At 36.3% G+C, this 21,501-nt stretch overlaps 1 protein-coding gene across 1 annotated transcript in view; it reads right to left on the bottom strand.

Moving 5' to 3' along the window:
• Positions 1-21,501, bottom strand: part of DYNC2H1 (dynein, cytoplasmic 2, heavy chain 1) — a 305,345-nt gene that overhangs the window by 217,015 nt on the left and 66,829 nt on the right. The window contains 8 exon segments of the mRNA XM_006773520.2: positions 936-1,087; positions 2,675-2,921; positions 3,750-4,009; positions 5,131-5,286; positions 6,619-6,748; positions 9,526-9,733; positions 11,725-11,989; positions 12,929-13,128. Coding sequence (XP_006773583.1) covers positions 936-1,087; positions 2,675-2,921; positions 3,750-4,009; positions 5,131-5,286; positions 6,619-6,748; positions 9,526-9,733; positions 11,725-11,989; positions 12,929-13,128 — 1,618 coding nt within the window.

Here is a 21,501-nt window from a genome sequence, read left to right as displayed (position 1 = left end):
GGTGCCGCAAGCTCCCCATCGGCCCTGCCTTGAGTGTGACAGGGGGCAGTGCCCCAACCCCCTAATCGACCCTACCCTGAGTGTGACTGGAGGTGGCATCTCAACCTCCTGATCCACCCTGCTCTGTGCATGACAGGGGACGGCGCCCCAGCTCCCCACTCGACCCTTCTCTGAGCCCAACCAGTAGCTGCCCCTAGGGATTGGGCCTGCCCTCTGCCACCCGGGAGCAGGCCTAAGCCAGCAGGGCGTTATCTCCTGAGGGGTCCCAGACTGAGAGAGGACACAGGCTGGGCTGAGGGACCCTCCCTACCCCGCAAGTGCACACATTTTTGTGCACCCGGCCTCTAGTATATATATAAAAGCCTAAGCAACAGCCAACCAGTCAACAGATGGCTATGACATGCACTGACCACCAGGGAGCAGACACTCAATGCAGGAGCTGCCCCCTGGTGATCAGTGCACTCCCACAGCCAACCTCCCACGGTCCCTCCCCCTGGCAAGATGGCCCCGATCGGCCCCAATCACCAGCCAGGCCGAGGAACCCCACCCATGCACGAAAGCGTGCACCGGGCCTCTAGTATTTTAAGTAAATAAATAATTTATTTAGTTATCTTTATAAAATTTAATAGTGTTTTTGTTTTATAAAATCATAAAACATTTAAATCAATCTAAAATGTACCATTTTGATTCCTGATATTGCTATTTTAGAACAAAGAAAATACAAAACAGTTCTATTTTATTTCTAATATATAAGAAGTGTTGATTAAAAAAGACTTTATCCTAAATTACTGCATATAGCTTGAGAAGGGCAGGAGCTTAAGTTTAGACTATTTGTATATGCTACATTTTGAAGAAATATCACTAATGATACCTTTAATAAAATGCAAATATGTCTCCCCAAGTAAAAAATAAATTTAAAACACTTAGATACATACTCTATAGCACAAAGACGAACAATAGAAGTAAATCTGGTAGTAAGCTTATGTCTTCCCAGTCTTCCTCCAGCTGACATAGATGCCACAATTTGAATATTTTCTAAACCAACCCATTCCAAATTTTCATCATAAAATCCTTGATATGTCAATACCTATTTGAAAGCAAATTTAAAAATAAAAGTTTAATGCTTAAGATTTTCTAATCATGATATATTTTTACATAAAATTCAATTATTTCCAAATGTAATCATCATCCTCTACCTATCTCAAGAATTAAAAATTGAAATATACTTTAAATTCTTATATCATTAAAAGATAACACTGTTCAAGACTGTGTTCAGACTATCAAACCTCAGTGGGAAGGCAGGGGAGGGGTGAAGGGTGAGGGTAAGAGATCAACCAATGGACTTAATGCATGCATATAAGCATAACCAATGGACACAGACACTAGGGGGGTGCGGGCATGTGCCAGGGGTGCAGGGAGGTAGAAGAGGGTTGGTCGGGGGGAGGTCAATGGTGGGAAAAGGAGATATATGTAATACTATATGTAATACTTTAAATAAACAATAAAATAAAACTTTAAAGAAAAAAAAAAAGACTGTGTTCAATGAATGTTAACTGAATTACTATCTTTTCAAATGGTTTCTCTCTAATAAACAGTAGAATCCAGATGATAGTATAAATCCACCAGCAATTATTTTTTAAAAAGTGAAAGAAATCAGAAAAAGTATAAGAAAAAAATTTTTGGTTTGTTCTATAAGTATTTTATTCTTTTTGCAGTAATGTAGTAAATGTAGACTTGCAGACATGTAAGCATATAAGTTCTAATTTAGAATTTAGGGTTTCTAATGTGATGTAAATCAGATAAAGAAATAAAATCTTCCACACTGACAGAGAATGTATGGTCTCCAATACCTACACAGGGAGAGAAGGAGACTAATGAACTAATGCAGCCAGAAGGGGCATGCCTGAGGAAGTCTAACTGCTCTCAGAACGCAAACCTAAAAAACTGAAAACTTCCCCAACTCCAGCACCATCCTCAGCTTCTGCTTTCCTCCTTTTGGAATGAAGGATATGTAATAGGTATAGAGCAGTGGTTCTCAACCTTCCTAATGCCGTGACCTTTTAATACAGTTCCTCATGTTGTGGTGACCCCCAACCATAAAATTATTTTCGTTGCTACTTCATAACTGTAATTTTGCTACTGTTATGAATCGTAACGTAAATATCTGATATGCAGGATGTATTTTCCCTGTTACAAATTGAACATAATTAAAGCATAGTGATTAATCACAAAAACAATATGTAACTATATATGTGTTTCCGAAGGTCTTAGGCGACCCCTGTGAAAGGGTCATTCAACCCCCAAAGGGGTCGCGACCCACAGGTTGAGAACCGCTGGTATAGAGTAAAGGCTGCTTTTACTCTTCTTGTCATATATCAACTCGATGTAATACTAACTTCTACATGGAGGAAGATCAAAGAAAGTAGACCTGGAACAAAACTGAGATGCCTGAAGAGTTTAATTTCCCATGACACATGCTAGATAAAACTGACTCTAAGGAAGAAAGCAGAAATTTTTCTAGAGTGAAGGAAGGGCAGAGGCTGGATGGACGTGGGCAAAGGTGGGGAAACTGGGGATATCTGTGATAGTGTCAACAATAAAAATAAAGTTAAAAAATTAATGAAACTAAGCTGGTTTACAGTTATATCAAAACACTTCAAGTGATAAGGCTCACCTGTTGCAGAAAAGCTACCAAAGTACTGGTGCCCCATTTGTCAAGTTTGGGTAGGTTGATATCTTTTAAGTACAAAACAAGTCTTTCACAGTCTTTGGGTCTGTATACTCGACCAGTATTAGTACTGATTACCATGCAGGTCTGGCTCAGTTTCTGCAGGAGATGTCGAGACGTAGTTTGTGCACTACAGTGAACCGTAGCGATGTGAGTGGACCGGAGTTGGGAAAAGGCATACCTCAGCAGCATCCTATGGAAGATGTGACATTTGACTTTAAAAATACAACCAATAAGATACTTTTTATATTCAATATAAAAGTTCTCTTTTATAAATATTTCATTTTCTAAAATATGTATGATGATGTTTAAGGAGAAATGGTAAAATGGATATGGTAACTTTCTAATTTTTAGACTGGAAAAAATATATTCATATTTTAAGGCAATCCTGGGACTCTTTCAACAACAACAAACAAAGTTTTCAGAAATAACTTCATTTCATAAAGTATATATTAAAGATACCAACTGTTTCCCCACAGTTGAAGAGAATATTTTAAGATATTAAGATCTCCAAGTTAGGAAAAATTACTATGAGTTGATAGAATTTTTTAGTTACTACTAGAAATGTGAAACTAATAATCCTTGTCTCATTTATCTCCAGAAACTATACTCACAAACACTAAAAATAGGCTGAATTCCACTGAATAAAAAGCTATTTTCAAATAGAGATCTAATGTCAAAATTCACTTTTTATAAAATAAAGCAAATGCTAATTTGTGAGTACATCTAAGGTATTCATTTTTTGTTGTGATTTTATGAACAGATTCTTTTATAAGTATCTTCTAGATTAATCTCTCTCCATTAGAAAATACATAACCTGGCAGAAAAAAACATATTATTCTCCATAGTCATATTATTTTTACAAGTAGTGGCAATGAAAGAGTCCTTCATGAAAATAGAAGTGCTAGTTTAACCAAAATAAATAAATAAATAAATAGAAAGAAAAGCTATTAAATCATTTTAAAAGAGGAGAGAGGCACAATTCACAATGTACACCTCCATCAACATTTTTTGCTCTTACCCTTTGCCACATCCTTCTGGTCCTACAAGAATAAATGGCTGTTTAGTGTCAGAACTTAACCAGGGTTTGAAATAATCTAGACCTCGTTGCATGTCAGGAGTCTGGATGACTGGAAGTGTTTGGACATTGCTGAAATCATCAGCAGTCAAATTTTCCGGCTTCTTCGGCACATACGATGCTAATCGACCTTGACTCGGGTCATAGTAGGTGTCCATTGGTTTGTGAGCATCTGGAGGAGATTCTCGTGCCCAGTTAAAAACCTTAATAGGAAAAGTTATGACAGAGTATGTGAAATTTTAATTCTTAAAAGTAAATGTCCCAAAGAGAGACATCTTAGTTCAAACAAGTTCACATACTATAAACCTACGAAATATCTTTTATCATTAAAGTAACATTTTATCTCAAATATTCCCTAAACGATTGTTTAAGCAAATAAATAAATGTCAGTACTTTACATATACACCAAGGTATAAAAATATTCATTTTTTGAGTTCTTATGAACACTAAATTATAAATTACACAATGTAGTAATCCTAGACCCTTCATTTCCACCATGTTCAATCGCAATGTTACCACCATTGTTCATTGCTCTCTACCTGTTATACCTCTTTCTCACTTTAAAAACTGTCATTTTCCAAAATATAAAGCAGAGTTAGCTCCTAATGGTACTTTTCAACGTCTTTATTATGAGCTTGGCAAGAGAATATCTGCCTAAATGCAATATATCTTATGGCATTGAGTAGTAACAATGAGAAATAGTTGGCAACAGAATGACCATGGAAAGGGAAACAATAGAGAAAGTAATAAATGATGATATCGAAAAAGAAACAAAATGATAAAAATTAAGAAACATAATGTTGGAGTCAACTCAAAGGAACTTATGTTCAATTATTTCAACTAAGGCCAATAGAAAGAAATCCCTTAACATGTAGAAAAATCAGTTTTATAAACAGCTTAGGTAAACTATATCTTTACATTTATTTAAACAAATATTTATAATGATTAATACATCTTAGCAATCCTAATGCTAAAACTGTTCTGGTTAAACAAATGATTTTAAAAATTAATTATTCTAAGATTAAAAAGAAATAATTATATTTATTCACATAGCAAAGTAGGTTCAAAATGTCTAACAAAAAAGATTTGTTGCAAATTTTATTCTATTAAAATGTAATTATATAAAATTGTAATAATATAAAACAGAAATATAAGTATACATGCGTAAGTATGTACATGTACTTAAGTGCATTATTATTCTAGTGAATGCATAATTTCAAAATTAAAAGTTCTGTACCTTATAGTTACAAGTAATTTTGGCAATTAAGAGTCAATGAAAAAAATTTTGTAATGTGCACTGAATATAGGCTTTAAACTGTATTACCTCTCTGGTGAATTCCAGGCGTGATTTCATATTCAGATTTCCACCAAGTCCCCTTATGAGATTTATAATAAATTGATCATGATCTTTGCATCCATGTAGATGTGACAAACCATTCATCACAGTCCCAACCAAACTTGTTTCTACCACATAGTCATTCTGTTATTTAAAATCCATGGTACAGACAAAAGGCAATTAATTAGTCAACTCAAAACATACAGATTGGCATTCACATATCTTTTCTAAGGATCATCTTTAAATGTATCCCTCTTTTCAACTTGTAGAAAGTTTAGATTTCATTCAATTTATGTATAAAATACAAACTTTGAAAATAAAAAGTAATCATAAAAAACACAACTATATATTTCTAGCTGTAACTATTAGAATCCTCAAATAGATACATAGTTTGTTTACTTCCTAAACAAAAATAAAGGAAAGGTAAATTAATGAGCATTGGTTTAAAAAGAATAGCTTCTTATTTCCTTTTACTATTAAAAAAGAAGCTATAGGCAAGGGGATTGATGGTACTGGACAAGAAAGCTAGTAAAAAGAAGGTTTAAATGAAAAAGCATTTGGAACTTTCTCCCTAGCAGAATTTTAAAATGAAACTTTTGGACTCTAGGGCCCCTGTGTAACTGCCAGGGAGTTAGGACAAGAAAGGGTTCTCTTTATTTACTAAGAACCAACTATGCACAGAAACTATATGCAGTGCTAGGTATTTTTTTAAGAGTGATCTAAATGGAGTACTTTTATCATAGAACTCAAGTCTAGTAGAGGAAATGGTTAACAAGTTGTGGTAAGAGCTATAGAGTAGCAGACCAGTGTTTTGAGAAAGGGTAAGTCAGATTGAGAGTTCAAGGCCTCTTTTAAAAAGGTGAGTGACATTGATACTAACATCTGAAAAGTGAGATCTGGCCATGCAACATATGCCAAGGTAAACCATTGATATAGTTAAGGAATTAAAAGAAGTCTGAGTAAGCAAAGGAAAAGTGGTTTAACCTAGAAAGGCAGGCAAGGGCTCAATCGTTGAGCAATGACCTATGAACCAGGAGGTCATGATTCGATTCCTGGTCAGGGCACATGCCCAAGTTGCAGGCTCAATACCCAGTAGGGGACATGCAGGAGGCAGCCCATCAATGATTCTCTATCACTGAGGTTTTTCTCTCTCTCTCTCCCTCTCCCTTCCTCTCTGAAATCAATAAAAATATATTTAAAATAAAATAAAATTAGAGAGATATCCCAATACACTGTATTCAAGATTTTTAGGTAAGCAGTGCAAGATATTGAGGATGGGAGAATTAAAGTGTTTTAAGACTAACATAATAAAGCATTATGCCAAGAGATATAGGACAGCAATGAAGACACCTACCTGTTACTCCACCCCCATATTCTGACAGAGCTGTACTAAAAGGCAACTATACGTAAACCACACTCTTAATCATTATACTTCTCACCTACATGATTAATTGTGAAATATTATAGTTAACTTACCTGTTTTAGAACCCACTGTAAAGCTTTTTCAAAATAATCTCCAATCCAGTTTTCAAGATTATTCCTATGTTTAGGAGGCTGATTCCTCAACCAAGATTTTATCAGTGAATTAATATCTGTCTCTTCGTCACTAAAACAGGTGAACAAACATGTAAGAAATTATTTAAGAAGAAATTGTCAATTTATTTTCAAAATAAATTTCTGGTCCAATAAACTAACCGCTCCGTATGTGTCTGCTAGTGTACAAGAGTTGATTTCATGTGCATATGTTAGTTACTTCTCTATATTCCCATACATGAAGGTATCATTTTCATAAATAAAGCAAATAAATTTCATCTGTATTACTATAAATATAAATTAAAGAATTACATTATTTGCAACATGGCAAAAAAAGTAGACTAAACCCATCCTACTCAAAGTGTGGTCTGCTTGTTGGAAATACAGAATCCCAAATCCCATCCCAGACCCACTACAGCAAAATATTCACTTTAACAAGTGGCTCAAACGCACATTAAAGTTCATGGAAATCTATCTCAGCATCTTAACCCAGATCTTCAAAAACACTTACAAGGACTGATCCAGAGACGGAGAGGCGTTGATTGGACTGTCGGGCTTTGGAGGGAGGGTAGGGGAGGGTGGGGGTAAAGGGGAAAGAGCAACCAAAGGACTTACATGCAGGCATAGAGGCCTAACCAATGGACACGGACAACGGGGGCGGGGAGGGGGGGCGGAGGGGGATGTGGGGACAGGGACACATATGTAATATCTTAATCAATAAAAAAAAAAAAATACTTGCTCTTTTTTTCTATCTCAAAAAGGTCAACTACCTAAATTCCCATGGCATTATTAAAAACTCTTTCTACAGTAAAATTCTTGTAGCAAGGCACAAGAATGACTAATTATATGACTAACACCCATGACTGATATTAAATATCATATTGACACATTATTCAAAATAATATGTTACATAATTATAAAATAATTATACTAAAAACAACTCAGAGAGATTTGTTTATAATTGACAGGGGCCCACAAGTGCATTATTTTTCCTAATTTGTAACACTGTTTCAGAGCAACAATACTAAATACTGAGCCCTTGAATTTCTCCTGTCATATTTCTATCCAGTCTAATAAGGAAAAGAAAAATGGAAAGATCAAAGGTAAATGTTTCAGTTATATTAGATCATCTCAAAACCTACAAACAAAAGACTAGGCTCCTTCAAAATAAAGGCATTGTCATTAATGGCATCTCCCTAATGCCTCAGGCAACTGCCTTCCAGGTTTGTCCAAGGCAATCCGAGTTTATACTCATTGCCCCAGGATATTAATAGCATTCTCTATCACTTTTATTTTTCAATTGTAGTTTAATTTATTTTGTATTAGTTCCAGTTGTAGTCTCTTTCACTATTAAAAGTCCTGTTGGTTTATTCTATATAGCAATGTTCAATAAATATCTGCTGAAGAAATAAGTGAAACTTAGGTACAAGCTAATCAAACATGTTAATATGTATTCATATTTTACATGAAGTCACATATATTTATTATGCCTATCACAAACGATATCTGGCTTACCAACAGTTTTCAAATTTCTACAGCAATATTCATGGCATTCTACTCACCGTTTATTTTACTTATATTCTATCTTGTATTATAATTGTTTTATTTATTTATTTCCTCTACTTGAACATATGTTCCATAGAAAGAAGCTCTCTATAAGTGCAAGTTTTAATCCTTTCTTGCTTTGTCTCTCCTAAAATGACTAACTTTATGGCAAATACATAATATACATTCAATACATATTTTAAAATTTAATTATAATTTTTCATTTTATCCTATATTTCTTCATAAGATTTTAAGAATACATGAAATAAGATAAATTGTGTTCACTATTGCTACTAAAGCTATAAACCCAACATTATATTTTTAATAACATTTCAAAATGTTAGAGTTTATGACAAGTTTAATATACATGTTTCAAAGAAATAAGTAATGAAATAATTTTGGAAAAAATAAATTTAAACCAAAGTAATAACAATTTCATGTGTCACAACACACATAAAATCACTTTAAATGGCCCTAAAACAGTAGAGCACTTTATACAGACTGATAAACATCAAATTCTAAAAAAATTCAAAAAGTAAAAAAGAACTTTCTAATTACTCATTTCAGGAACTAAAACTGGCTCAAATGTCCATGTTCTGACATATAAATATCTAAAATTAGTTTACTATTAATTTTTGCTCTTTAAGCCTATTCCAGATATTGACAAAGAAGAAAAAGTATTAAGAAAAGAGATTTACAATTTGTAAAATTAAAGGTTGGACTATAAGATCATTTGAACCTAGATTAATCCTAAAATTCTATAAATCTGAGATTCTATTATTAAAATATTAACACTAAGCTTTATAATGTTAGCCTCTGCCCTGACCAGGTGGCTCAGTTGGTTGTAGCATCGTCCTGTACACGAAAAGGTTGTGGGTTCAAATCCCAGTGGGTATATACGTACAGAAGGCAACCAATCAATGTTCCTTTCTCACATCAATCTTTCTCTCTCCCTCCCTCTCTCCTTCTTTCCCCACTCTCTAGAATCAGTGACCATATCCTCCAGTGAGGATTTTTTTTAAAGTTTAAATAACAGTAATAGAAAAAACAAGAAAACAAATTAAATACTTTCTGTTTCACTTAAGCAAACAAAAATAATTATTTAGTAATTGTGATAGGACAACATGGCTGAAATAATTCAATTGCAGTAAAATAGTAACTCTCTGAATTAAAACTTAGCAAACAAAAAAATTTTAAAAAGAAAAAAATTATACATATTTATAAAATACATAATTCACTTAGCTATGAAATCACAGTAATAAAGAATATTCTAATATAACATATGCAGTTGCTTTTATGGTTTACCTAAGAAAGATCATTCCCATTCTAGATATTGTGGCTGGCGAGGCACAACTTAAATCATGAGTTTCAAATACAAAGTTAACATTTGGGCCAAACTGAATCCTTTCCCCACTGGGCATCGTGAGCAGTCGATTGTCATCCAGAACCGAATTCAGAGATTCTATCCATTCAGGATCAATATCACCATCACAGATTATCCATGAGTTGACATCTATTTTCAAACCATAAAAGTAAAGATAGGATAAAAATATATGCAATGATAATAATTAAAAATAAGGAATAAATAATTCTCTTATTCTTTAGAAGTGATTTCCATAAAGTATTACTTTATATTACTAAAGCAAAATTTAAAGAACAAAACATCAAACAAGTTGAAATTTTTTACATAAGTGTGCACTACAGATGTGCTGGAGACCCATGGATTATCCTGGCTCAGCTGGCCAATCACCTTATATGGCATGTGATAATATTCTATTATCTATGAACATAAGGAAATGAAATCTCTCTGAAAGAAAACATGGTGTGCAAAAATTAAGTATTTCTATTTCCTTAACTATGTCTTCCACCATGTCATAAGAATGTATGAATGCTTGCTATGTAATATCTCTTTTAGAAAATATTGAGAACCCACTCTTTAGAGAAATTTTAAAAATTCATTACTGTCTAAATTTTTGATATATAAAAAGGTGACTTTAAAGGGGAGAAGTAGTGGACAAGTATGTATATGTCTTTCCACAGGAGAAATCTTTTTTATCCATTCCTCTTAAAATGAGAATGATTTCAAGTTGTATTTGGACCTTTAAAACAAGTCAAAGAGAAAAGTACCAACAAAAGTGTGAGAAAGCCCTGGCCAGGTTAGTCAGTTGGGCACATACCTAGGTTACAGGTTCGATCCCCGGTCAGGGCAGGCATGGGAGGCAACCAGTCGATGTTTCTCCCTCACATGGATGTTTCCCTCTCTCTCTCTCTCCCTTCCTCTCTCTCCAAAATCAATAAAAACATATCCTTGGGTGAAGATTTTTAAAAAGTGTGAGAAAGAGTATAGGTAATATCTGGTTTCTAGTTAGTGTAATATTATTGACTACATTGAAAATGAAAAGACTATATTGAAAATCCCTTTCAATGTGTTAGATTTCTAAACTTTTCATTCACTGGCTTAGAAAAACAACTATAATTAAATTATGAACTAACAAAAAGTAGAGAAGTCTTCACTTGATTCTGGCCAAAAACTCTCTTAACCACCCAGCCAAAAAATTTAGACCTTGAAGTCTACTATTTTACAACTTAAATTTTCAAAATTATTTAAAACACTGTATTCAAACTGATGAGTTAAAAGTATCTGTAAAGATACCAATTTTAATCCTCAATAAAAATTTGTCATCTTGCTTATTTATGAGGCATTATGGTATCAACTCAGCAATCAAAAAGTGTGTATTTATTCAGTAAATTAATCTAGTTGAGAATTTCAACTCACCCGGATTACTTTGAGTTCCTATTATAATAAAAGTTGCTACAAAGTATAGGTCAAAATTATAGCATGTCTTGGGCCCCTCCAAAGTAAAATACCAATATACATCATTGAAAGGCAGTTCATGGCCCTTACTGGTGTGGCTCAGTGGTAGAGCATAGGCCTTTGCATCGAAAGGTTGTGGATTCGATTCTCAGTCAAGGGCACTTATCTGGGTTGCAAGCCTGATCCCTGCCACTGGTCTGGTTGCTCGTGGGAGGCAGTCAATCAATGTGTCTCTCACATCAAAGTTTTTCTCTTCTCTCTCTCTGTTTCTCTCCTTCCCCTCTCTCTCTCTCTCTCTCTCTCTCTCTCTCTCCTCTCCTACCCCACCTTTGAGTGAGGATTTTTTTAAAAAAGCAGTTCATGATCATGTGTAAGACTTGATAAGAACAGCATTATACACAAGATCTATCATCCACTAAAATTAAGTACAGCGCCGAAACCGGTTTGGCTCAGTGGATAGAGCGTCCGCCTGCGGATTCAAGGGTCCCAGGTTCAATTCCGGTCAAGGGCATGTACCTGGGTTGCGGGCACATCCCCAGTGGGAGATGTGCAGGAGGCAGCTGATCAATGTTGCTCTCTCATCGATGTTTCTAACTCTCTATCTCTCTCCCTTCCTCTCTGTAAAAAATCAATAAAATATATTTTTTAAAAAATTAAGTACAGCAAAGATTCACACAATAAAGACCAACCTTGAGGTTCTCGAACTACTTGGCGAGCACTATTTGTCAAAACACCATCAGACCATTCCCTTGTATCCATGTCAATATGGCCTAATAATTGATGTCTAGGCATAGCTTTGGGATTCATGGTATATTGCTTTACCACTTTGCCAATTTTAAAAAGTGCTGCCCTTAGCATTCTCCATAGAGTTGATTTTCCAGCACCACTTGGGCCAACAATAACAACTCCCATCCTCTGGCGTAATTGTTCATACAATTCTAAAGCTTTCTTGACCTAGAAGAAAAGACCATGGTAAAAAATGACTTAAAGTACACAATATACACATCTCTGCACTCATTCTATAACAGTTATTATATGCAAATTAAGCCTTTGATTTCTTCAGTGGAAGATAAAGCCTTAAATAAATAAAAATATTCCTAAGTAAATCTGAACATATATACAATGTGATCTTTAAATCCAGTATTTCCTTAAAAAAACAACGTTTTTAAGTTATTTGACAACACATGTTTATTATGTTCTTCTCTCACTCATTCATCAATATACTATTTATTACTTTATTCACTTGTTCATTCATTTATATCCTGTGTCGCTCCAAAAAAAAGAGAAACAAAGTGTTCATTTTAAACATGTACTTGTGCTACATAAAAAGACCTACTAAAAAGAACTGCTAAGAAATTGACAACACTAAAATAAGTAGTGAAGGTGAACATCACCATTTTATATATAACATTCATATAAAATGGATCTGTTATATGCCAGGCTCTGTAAATGGCACTAGGAATAAAATGGTGAGAAAAAACAGACATGAATCCTGCCTTTCACGGAGACTACTAGCTGATGAGGGAGAATCAGTATTAATCAAATACAAAATGAAACCCTAAACAAATATATATAGGGTATCCCAAAAAAATGTACACACACACACACACACTTTGGATAATTATAAAACCAGTTTATTCAAATAAATTTCATTTTCAAAACTGAGCTGTTAAAGTATGTTTACATTTTTAAGGGACACCCTGTCTGACAAGAGTAATGAAAGCAGGTAACAAGGTGAACTTATCTGGACCTAAAGATCAGGAAAGGCTTCCCTGGGCAAATAAGATTTAAGTCGAAAGAAGAAAGATAAGCTGAAAGATAAAGAAAAGATAGGTAATAAGGAATTAACTAGTAGGAAGGGTCAATATAGTATAAAGTATTCTTGACAGTTACCTGATTGGGTATGATTTCATAATTGGCCTCCTCAAAGACTTGCTGTAATGCAGCACTCAGTTCATCATATTCTACTTCTTTAAAGTCAATTCCAGGAAACACATCTTTGATCAGCGCATCAAACCGAGTGCAATCAGCAAATGTAAACTTTGACATAGTGTTAAGCCTCAGTGCTTGTACCACAATATGACTTTCATTAACTAAAGAAAAAGTTTCATTTTAAAATTATTAGTTATGAAGTTAATGATGATAAAAATAGTGTTTAAGTGCCTTAATATACACTGTTAGTAATTAAATGATGCACCAATTTAGTAACATTTAAAGACCTATGTTGCCGAAACCAGTTTGGCTCAGTGGATAGAGCGTCGGCCTGCGGACTGAAGGGTCCCAGGTTCGATTCCGGTCAAGGGCATGTATCTTGGTTGTGGGCACATCCCCAGTGGGGAGTGTGCAGGAGGCAGCTGGTCGATGTTTCTCTCTCATCGATATTTCTAACTCTCTATCTCTCTCCTTTCCTCTCTGTGAAAACTCAATAAAATATATTTTAAAAAAATAAATAAATAAAAATAAAGACCTATGTTATGTGAATTGATAAGTCTACCTTATTATCTTTTGACTGTTGAAAAATAAGTACCAACAGGTAGAATCATGAACCCTTTTCCACAGAATTTAAATCCCAGGCATTCTCAGACTTTAATTAATATTAAAAGTTATTATCATTTACATTGGAAAAGTACTTTACTATTTTGATATAAACCTTATAACAACTGTGTAAAGTAAGAAAGTATTACTAGTATTAGTCTAATTTTACACATGAGAACATTAAATCTCCAAGGGTTTAATGACTTACCAGAAAATGCACAGCAGTATTATTTTATACAGCTGGAATTTAAGCCCAAACCAACTAATTCCAGATTCAGATATCTTTCCAAATATACCAATACTAGAGGCCCGGTGCACAAAAATTTGTGCACTCGGGGGAGAGGGGGAGTCCCTCAGCCCAGCCTGTGCCCTCTTGCAGTCTGGGACCCCTCGGGAGATAACGACCTGCTGGCTTAGGCCTGCTCCCGAGTGGGAGAGGGCAGGCCCAATTCCTAGGTGCAGGCCCTGGTCAGGCTCAGAGCAGGGCTGATTGGGGAGTTGGGGCGCTGCCCCATGTCATGCACAGAGCAGGGCGGATCGGGAGGTTGCAATGCCACCCTCAGTCACGCTCAGGGTAGGGCCAATTGAGAAGTTCGGGCAGCGCCCCCTCTCACACTCAAGGCAGGGTCGATGGGGTGGTTGCCAATCAGGGGGTTGGGGAGCTCTCCCCTGTCATGTACAGAGCAGGGCCGATCAGGGGGTTGAGGAGCTCCCTCCTGTCACTCACAGAGTAGGGCCGATAGGGGAGTTAGGGCACCGCCCCCGTCACACACAGAGCAGGGTGGATCAGGGGGTTGGGGCACCGCCCTCTCACAGCTTTAGCTTTGAGGCTTGGCTACAGCTCTTAGGCCTCCGCTGCTGAAAGTAGGTTTCTGGCCTTTGTTTACAATGTCACGATCATGCTGGCTGAAGCCAGGGACTAAAGCTGGTTTCTGGGGTTTTTTTTAGCTTCTATATTTGTTACAATGTTCAAACTGCAGGCTCAGAGGCCTGCAGTGGCAGGCGGGGAACGTTGGTTTCCTCCGTCACTGAAGCAAGCAAGCCTCCTGTTAGTTTCAAGCTGTCTGGCTGCCGGCTGCCATCTTGGCTGACAGTTAATTTGCATATCTCGCTGATTAGCCAATGGGAAGGGTAGCGGTCGTACGCCAATTACCATGTTTCTCTTTTATTAGATAAAGGATTGCCTCCAGATAGTTTATGTACTATGACTAAAAACTAACAAAGCAAAAATCTTTTATCAGCCTTGCTCAAAACTGACTCATAAACCTACTCTTAAACCCAATGTAAATATTAAATGATTGCAAGATTTTTATTTTTTCAAGGATATCAGCGGCTGATTGATAAGAAGTATACAAAAAGGCAAGAAACTATTTTTAGCCTGGTATTTCTAAAAATTGTTTAACGTTTCTATGTTTAAGTATATACAAAGAGGTTTGGCTGCACTAGAGATTATTTCAAGCACTGAACTCACAAATAAGTCACTTTATTTACTGCAAGTATAGTTTCAATCTTTCTTTAAAATCATCAGAAATAGACAACTGAAAAATACTAATCGAATCACTTCACCTGGCAAATGCTCACCTAATAATATAGCTAACGTACCTTCCTTTTTAAGATGTACACTTTACTCATGTACAGTCCAAGTGGGTAACTTCATGTAATCCTTTTTCCTATGCTGTCTTACCTTCTTCAGTGTTTTAACTTTTTAAATTTTTTATTTTTCAATTTCAGACACACAATATTACAGTCGTTTCAGGTGTGCAACCAAGTGATTAGACATTGACGTATATAACTTTCTAAGTGATCACCCAATAAATCTGACATCATTCACAGTTATTACAATATTATTGACTATATTCAGTATGCCGTACTTTGCTTCCCCATAACTATTCTGTAACTACCATATGTACTTCTTTTCCCTGTCACCTTTTCCACCCATTCCCCTAACCCCACTCCCATCTGGCCTGGCAACCATCAAAATGTTCTCTGGGGGGAGAAAAAAGGCAGCTAAAGGGGCAGACATGTCATGCACCTCCTCCCAGAGCCAGACTGGAAAGGCAACTAAATCAGAGAACAACCACCAGCATTAGCAAATTGGACACAGCTGAGGAGATAATTCACAATAAGGAGGAGCAGAAGGCACCTGTAGAATGGTAGGAAGGGAGATCTGGGTTGGAGAGGGACACAAGACCACGGGGCCAGAGGGCGAGGAGGGAGCTACGCTGCACAAAAGCCGCATCCCTTGGCAACAGGCATAAAACCCACCTGTGAAAAGGAAAAGACAAAGGGCTACCGGTGGTGGCTGGCGAATCCAGGTATAAGACCACAGCTGCGAGGGTTGCACCCTGAAAAAGAGCCCAAACAGTGCAGTGCCGGGGGCAGGGGCAGGGGAGAGAAACCCGCCGTTTTGTGGTTGTTTGCCTTTCTTTTGTCTTTGCTTTTATTCCCTAAACCCAGTACATATGCCTTTTCAACTGCAAACACACCCACGGATGTGGTGCAGATTTGTGGCATCTGAGGAGAGGCTGTGGAGGGAAGCAGGGCAGGGAGAGGAGACTAGAAATCCGACATTAGGACATTCATAACCTTCCAAACCTAAAGTGCCTTTTCCTCCCAAAATAGCTAGTCCCTCCCAGTGGCCTCAAGGTAGGGAATACAGCTTGTCACACCCTGCCTGCATTCTGAGCTATACAAAGGGTACACAGGCTCTGAATAGCCCCCCAAGAGCCCTCAGTGCCTGGGTTGGAAGAGGGGCCTGTCAGGCCCACTATTCTGGGAACCAGACTGATAAAAACTTCAGGTTGCCAGCCAATCCCACTGGTCTCCATACAAGGATCTCTGACCCACCAAGGCCAGAGTAATCCTTTGGGACACTCGCAGAGGAGTAGCTCTGGGTGAGGGGAAAAACATCAATCTACTAGTAATTCCCAGAAAGCAAAACAGCATCACGCCCATCTAAAGCCCAGACACTTGACTAAGATTGACAGTTGGCGGACAGGTAAAGAGAGCAGACTGGTCCCACCTGCATGCAGCCAAGGCCTGTGGAGACAGACACAAACATAGGAACACTGGATCACCTGGAGATTCAACACAGTGCTAAATGCCAAAGACAATGCCTGACAGTGGTCAGCACCTAACTGCCTAACAGGAAGACCAGAATTGTCAGAACGGAAGAGTGGGGTCCTAAACCAGCCCCCCTGTGGCATTAAAACTAGGCTGACGCAAATGACACTTCACTTTTTTATTTTTCATTTTTTTCTTTATTCCATTTTTTTTGTTATGTCTTATCTTCCTTTTTTCATCTTTTTCTTCCTCACTTCTCCCTTTTCATTCTGTTTTTCTTCTCCCATCTGTTTAGTTTTTCTCTTTCCATTCTTTTCACGCCTTGTTAAAAATTATCTCCTTCATTGATATGTTGTCGTTATTGTAGACTTTATCTCCTTCATTGATATGTTGTTGTTATTGTAGACTCTGTTGGCTTATTAATATATCTAATTTCCTCTTCCCTGCTCCTACTCCACTTCCCCTTCTCTTTTCTCTTTCTTCACTAGTCATTTTTTTCCCTTCACCTATCTTGCTCTTTTCTTCTCCTAATTTTTAAATTATTTTCACTTCCTAAATTCAGGCCTATCTGCTCTCTCCTCTATTCTCCTTTTCAAAGAAAGAAAAATAAATAAATAAACATTTTATTTTATTGTTTTCTTCTTACCCACTCATCCTCTTTCTCCCTCCTCTATACTAAACCGTGGTCTTCCCCTATTCATTCAATTCCTTAACCTTATTTTCTGTATATATAAGCTATACCTCTACAGATTCTGCCCCCCTTTTTTCCAGGTATTTTTTGTTTGTGCTTGTTGGATTATCAGTTCTGTGGTGTTTTCTCCCCATATTTTTTTCCTTTTTCTTCTTCTTTCCTTTTTCTCTTTTCTCAATATCATTTTTGGTCTCTTTTCTCTCACCTAATTCTCTTTTCTCTGGTGGTCACTTTTATTGGGGTTATAGGTGTCTTGTGTACAATCATATTCTGTTACTTTTGTATCATGTCTTGTCATGTTGTATTTTGTGCAGTTCGGTCAGCACCTCCACAACGGTTGGCATGATGTAATAGAGAGTGAACCATATAACCAGATACCCTGAGAGGAGACCCCATCCACAAATGGAACAATAACATTCAAGACCCAACTCTATCAACAAAACCCAAATATGTCAAGTAGGCGACATCCCGAGAATACCCAGCCCATAAGACCTGAGGGACTGCACCACCAGGTGCAGCATCTACTACATATGATAAATTCAAAAAATATGGGTGGCATAGCAGTTTGATCTAATACACAGAAACATACACAAAGAAACACCAAAAATAGGAAGACAAAGAACCAACCCCATGTGAAAGAAAAAGAGGGGTTACAAGAAAAGGAATTAAATGAAATAGAGGCAAGCACTTTGTCAGAAAAAAAAAATTCAGAGTAATGAGAATAAGAATGCTCAAAAGGCTGGATGAGAAATTCACCAACATGTGTAAGAATGAAGAGGAAATGAAGAATGACAGAGCTGCAATAGAGAATACAATGGAAGGTTTCAACCAGTACACTAGAAGAACCTGAGAACTGAATCGGTGAGATAGAAGACAAGGTAGAAAACACACCCAAACAGAGCAGCAAATGGAAAGAAAAAAAACTTAAAAAGCAGGAGAAGTCTAGGGGAGCTTTGGGATCACATGAAACAAAACAAAATCCACATAATAGGGGTTCCAGGAGAGGAAACTGAACAAGAAATAGAAAACCATTTGAAGAACTAATGACAGAAAACTTCCCTGACTTTGGGAAGAAAAAAGTCACACAAGTCCAAGAAGCACACAGAGTCCCAAACGAGAAGAACCTAAAAAGACCAACACCAAGACACATCATAATTAAATTGGCAAACATCAATGACAAAGTAAGAATCTTAAAGGCTGCCAGAGAGAGAAAGTAAGTTATCTACAAGGATCTCCCATTAGACTATCAACTTATTTCTCAACAGAAACACATTAGGCCAGAAGGGAATGGAATGAAGTATACCAAGTGATGCAAAACAAGGGAACAAAACCAAGAATACTCTTATCCAACAAGGCTATCATTCAAAATTGAAGGTGAAATCAGGAGATTCACAGACAAAAAAAAAAAACTAAGGGAATATATTACCATCAAGCAAGCAATGCATGAAATGCTAAAGGTACTGTTGTAAAAAGAAGAAATAGAAAGGGAAAAAGCAACATAGGCATAAGGAATAAAAATGGCAACAAACAAGTGCCTATCAATAATAACCTTAAGTGTAAATGGATTAAGTGCTCCAATCAAAAGCATAGGGTAGCTGAATGGATTAAGAAAACATGACCCATATATATACTGTCTATAAGAGACCCACCTCAGAATGAAGGACTCACACAGAAATTAAAGTGGAGGGATGGGAAAAAATTTTTCAGGCAAATGGAAATGAAAAAAAGCTGGGATAGCAACAGTTATATCTGACAAAACTGAGCTCAAAGTGAAGGCCATAAGAACAGATAAGGAAGGCCACATCATAATAGTAAAAGGATCAATTCAACAAGAGGATATAACTCTGGTAAACAGATATGCACCCAAAATAGGAGCACACAAATACATTTAAAAAACTTCTGAAAGAAATCAAGGGAAAGATCAACAGCAATACAATCATAGTAGGGGACTTTACTACCCCATTGACACCACTGGATAAAGATGATAGACAAAAAAATCAACAAAGAAACAGCAATCCTAAACAACTCACTAGATCTGATGGAATTAATTGACAACTTCAGATATTTCACCCCAGAGCTATGGAATAAACATTCTTCTGAAATGCACCTGGGACATTTTCAAAGACACAGCACATATTAGGGCACAGGTTAAATCTCTACAAATTCAAGAAGACTGAAATCATATCAAGCATCTTCTCAGATCACAATGGCATAAAATTAAAAATCAAGTACAATAAAAAACAAACAAACACATGGAGGCTAAATAGCATGCTATTAACACGTTAAGCGCCCAATCAGTCACTGGTGACTGACACTATACTTTTTATCCGGAAAACAAAACAGGCTGGGCGCTTTAAACAATGAATGGGTTACCAAAGAGATCAAATAAGAAATAAAAAAACATTCTGGAAATAAATGACAATGAAAACACAACAATTCAAAATCTATGGGACACAATGAGAGGGAAGTTCATAGCACTACAAGCCTACCTCAAAAAAACAAGAAAAATAGTAGTAAGTTTTCTAACCCTACAACTTAAAGAACTATAAAGAGAGCAACAAGAAAAGCCCAGAGTAAGTAGAAGGAAGAAAATAATAAAAAATCAGAGCAGAAATACTAGTAAATGACATAGACACACACACAAAAAAAAAAAGAACACAAAAATACAAAAGATCAATAGAACCAAGAGCTCATTCATTGAAAGGATAAACACGATTGATGAACCTCTAGCCAGCTCATCAAGAAACAAAGAGAAAGGACTCAAACAAAATCAGAAATGAAAGAGTTGAAGTAACAACTGACCACACAGAAATACAAAGGATTGTGAAAAAGGACTATAACTCTACTACAACAACTAAACAACATAGACCAGTGGTTCCCAACCCTTTTTGACCATGCCCCACTTAAACATCTCTAAAATCCCCCCTGTAATATATAATTTTTATTATTCAAAAAGTGAACTCCTATTCATGTGGAGGAAGAATAACAAGCCATAAACTTGGTCTAAACAACCTTCCAACAAACATGGCATCCATGGAAGAGAAAAATAAAATAAAAGGAAAGTTGAAGTACTGAGGAAGAAATAACTAACAAATTGTTAAAAGAAATAATAATATATTGTGATATGGAAAAATAGCAAATCAAGTCTCAACATATATAATGCAGAACTGAAATGCACATGTCACAATATATATTTATATACTGTATATGAAGCCCCTAGAACAGCAGTTCTCAACCTGTGGGTTGCAACCCCTTTGGCGGTTGAAAGACCCTTTCACAGGGGTCGCCTAAGACCATCTTGCATCTCAGATATTTATATTATGATTCATAACAGTAGCAACATTACAGATATGAAGTAGCAACGAAAATAATTTTATGGTTGGGTCACAACATGAGGAACTGTATTTAAAGGGCCAGAAGGTTGAGAACCACTGCCCTAGAACCATAAGAAATTCAAAACAAATTGCTGTTAATAACTCATTCTTAAACCCCTTAAAAATCAAATTACCCCCTTATAAATCAAATTGCCCCCCTGCAGGGTGTGTGCCCCACATTCGGAACCACTGACTTAGATAAAATGGACATAGCCCTAGAAAAATACAATCTTCCATAACTCAATCAGGAAGAGTCAAAAAAAAAAAACTGAATAGGCTGATAACTACTGAGAAAATTGGAGCAGTAATCAAAAAACTTCCAGCAAACAAACGACATGGTCCAGATGGCTTCACAGAGTTTTACCAAACATTCAAAGAAGAACTAACATTGATCCTCCTCAAACTTATCCAAAAAATTCAAGAGAAAGGAACACTTTCAAGTTCTTACTATGAAGCCAGCATTACCCTAATCCCCAAACCAGATAAAGACATTACAAAGAAAGAGAATTACACACCAATATCCCTGATGAACATAAATGCTAAAAGCCTCAACAAAATATTAGTAAATCGCACCTAGCAATATATCCAAAAGATCATACAACATGACCATATGGGATTTATTCCGGGGATGCAAGGCTGGTAGAATATTAGCAAATCAAAAAACATAATACATCACATAAAAAAACTGAAAGATAAAAACCACATGATCATATCAATTGATGCAGAAAAAGCATTTGACAAAATTCAACACCCTTTTTAAATAAAATCTCTCAGCAAGATGGGAATTGAGGGATCATACCTCA

Source organism: Myotis davidii, unplaced genomic scaffold (genome assembly GCF_000327345.1).
Source record: "Myotis davidii unplaced genomic scaffold, ASM32734v1 scaffold1025, whole genome shotgun sequence".
NCBI lineage: Eukaryota > Metazoa > Chordata > Mammalia > Chiroptera > Vespertilionidae > Myotis > Myotis davidii.
Note: the sequence above shows the minus strand (reverse complement) of the source record. Positions and strands in the feature narration are given on the sequence as shown.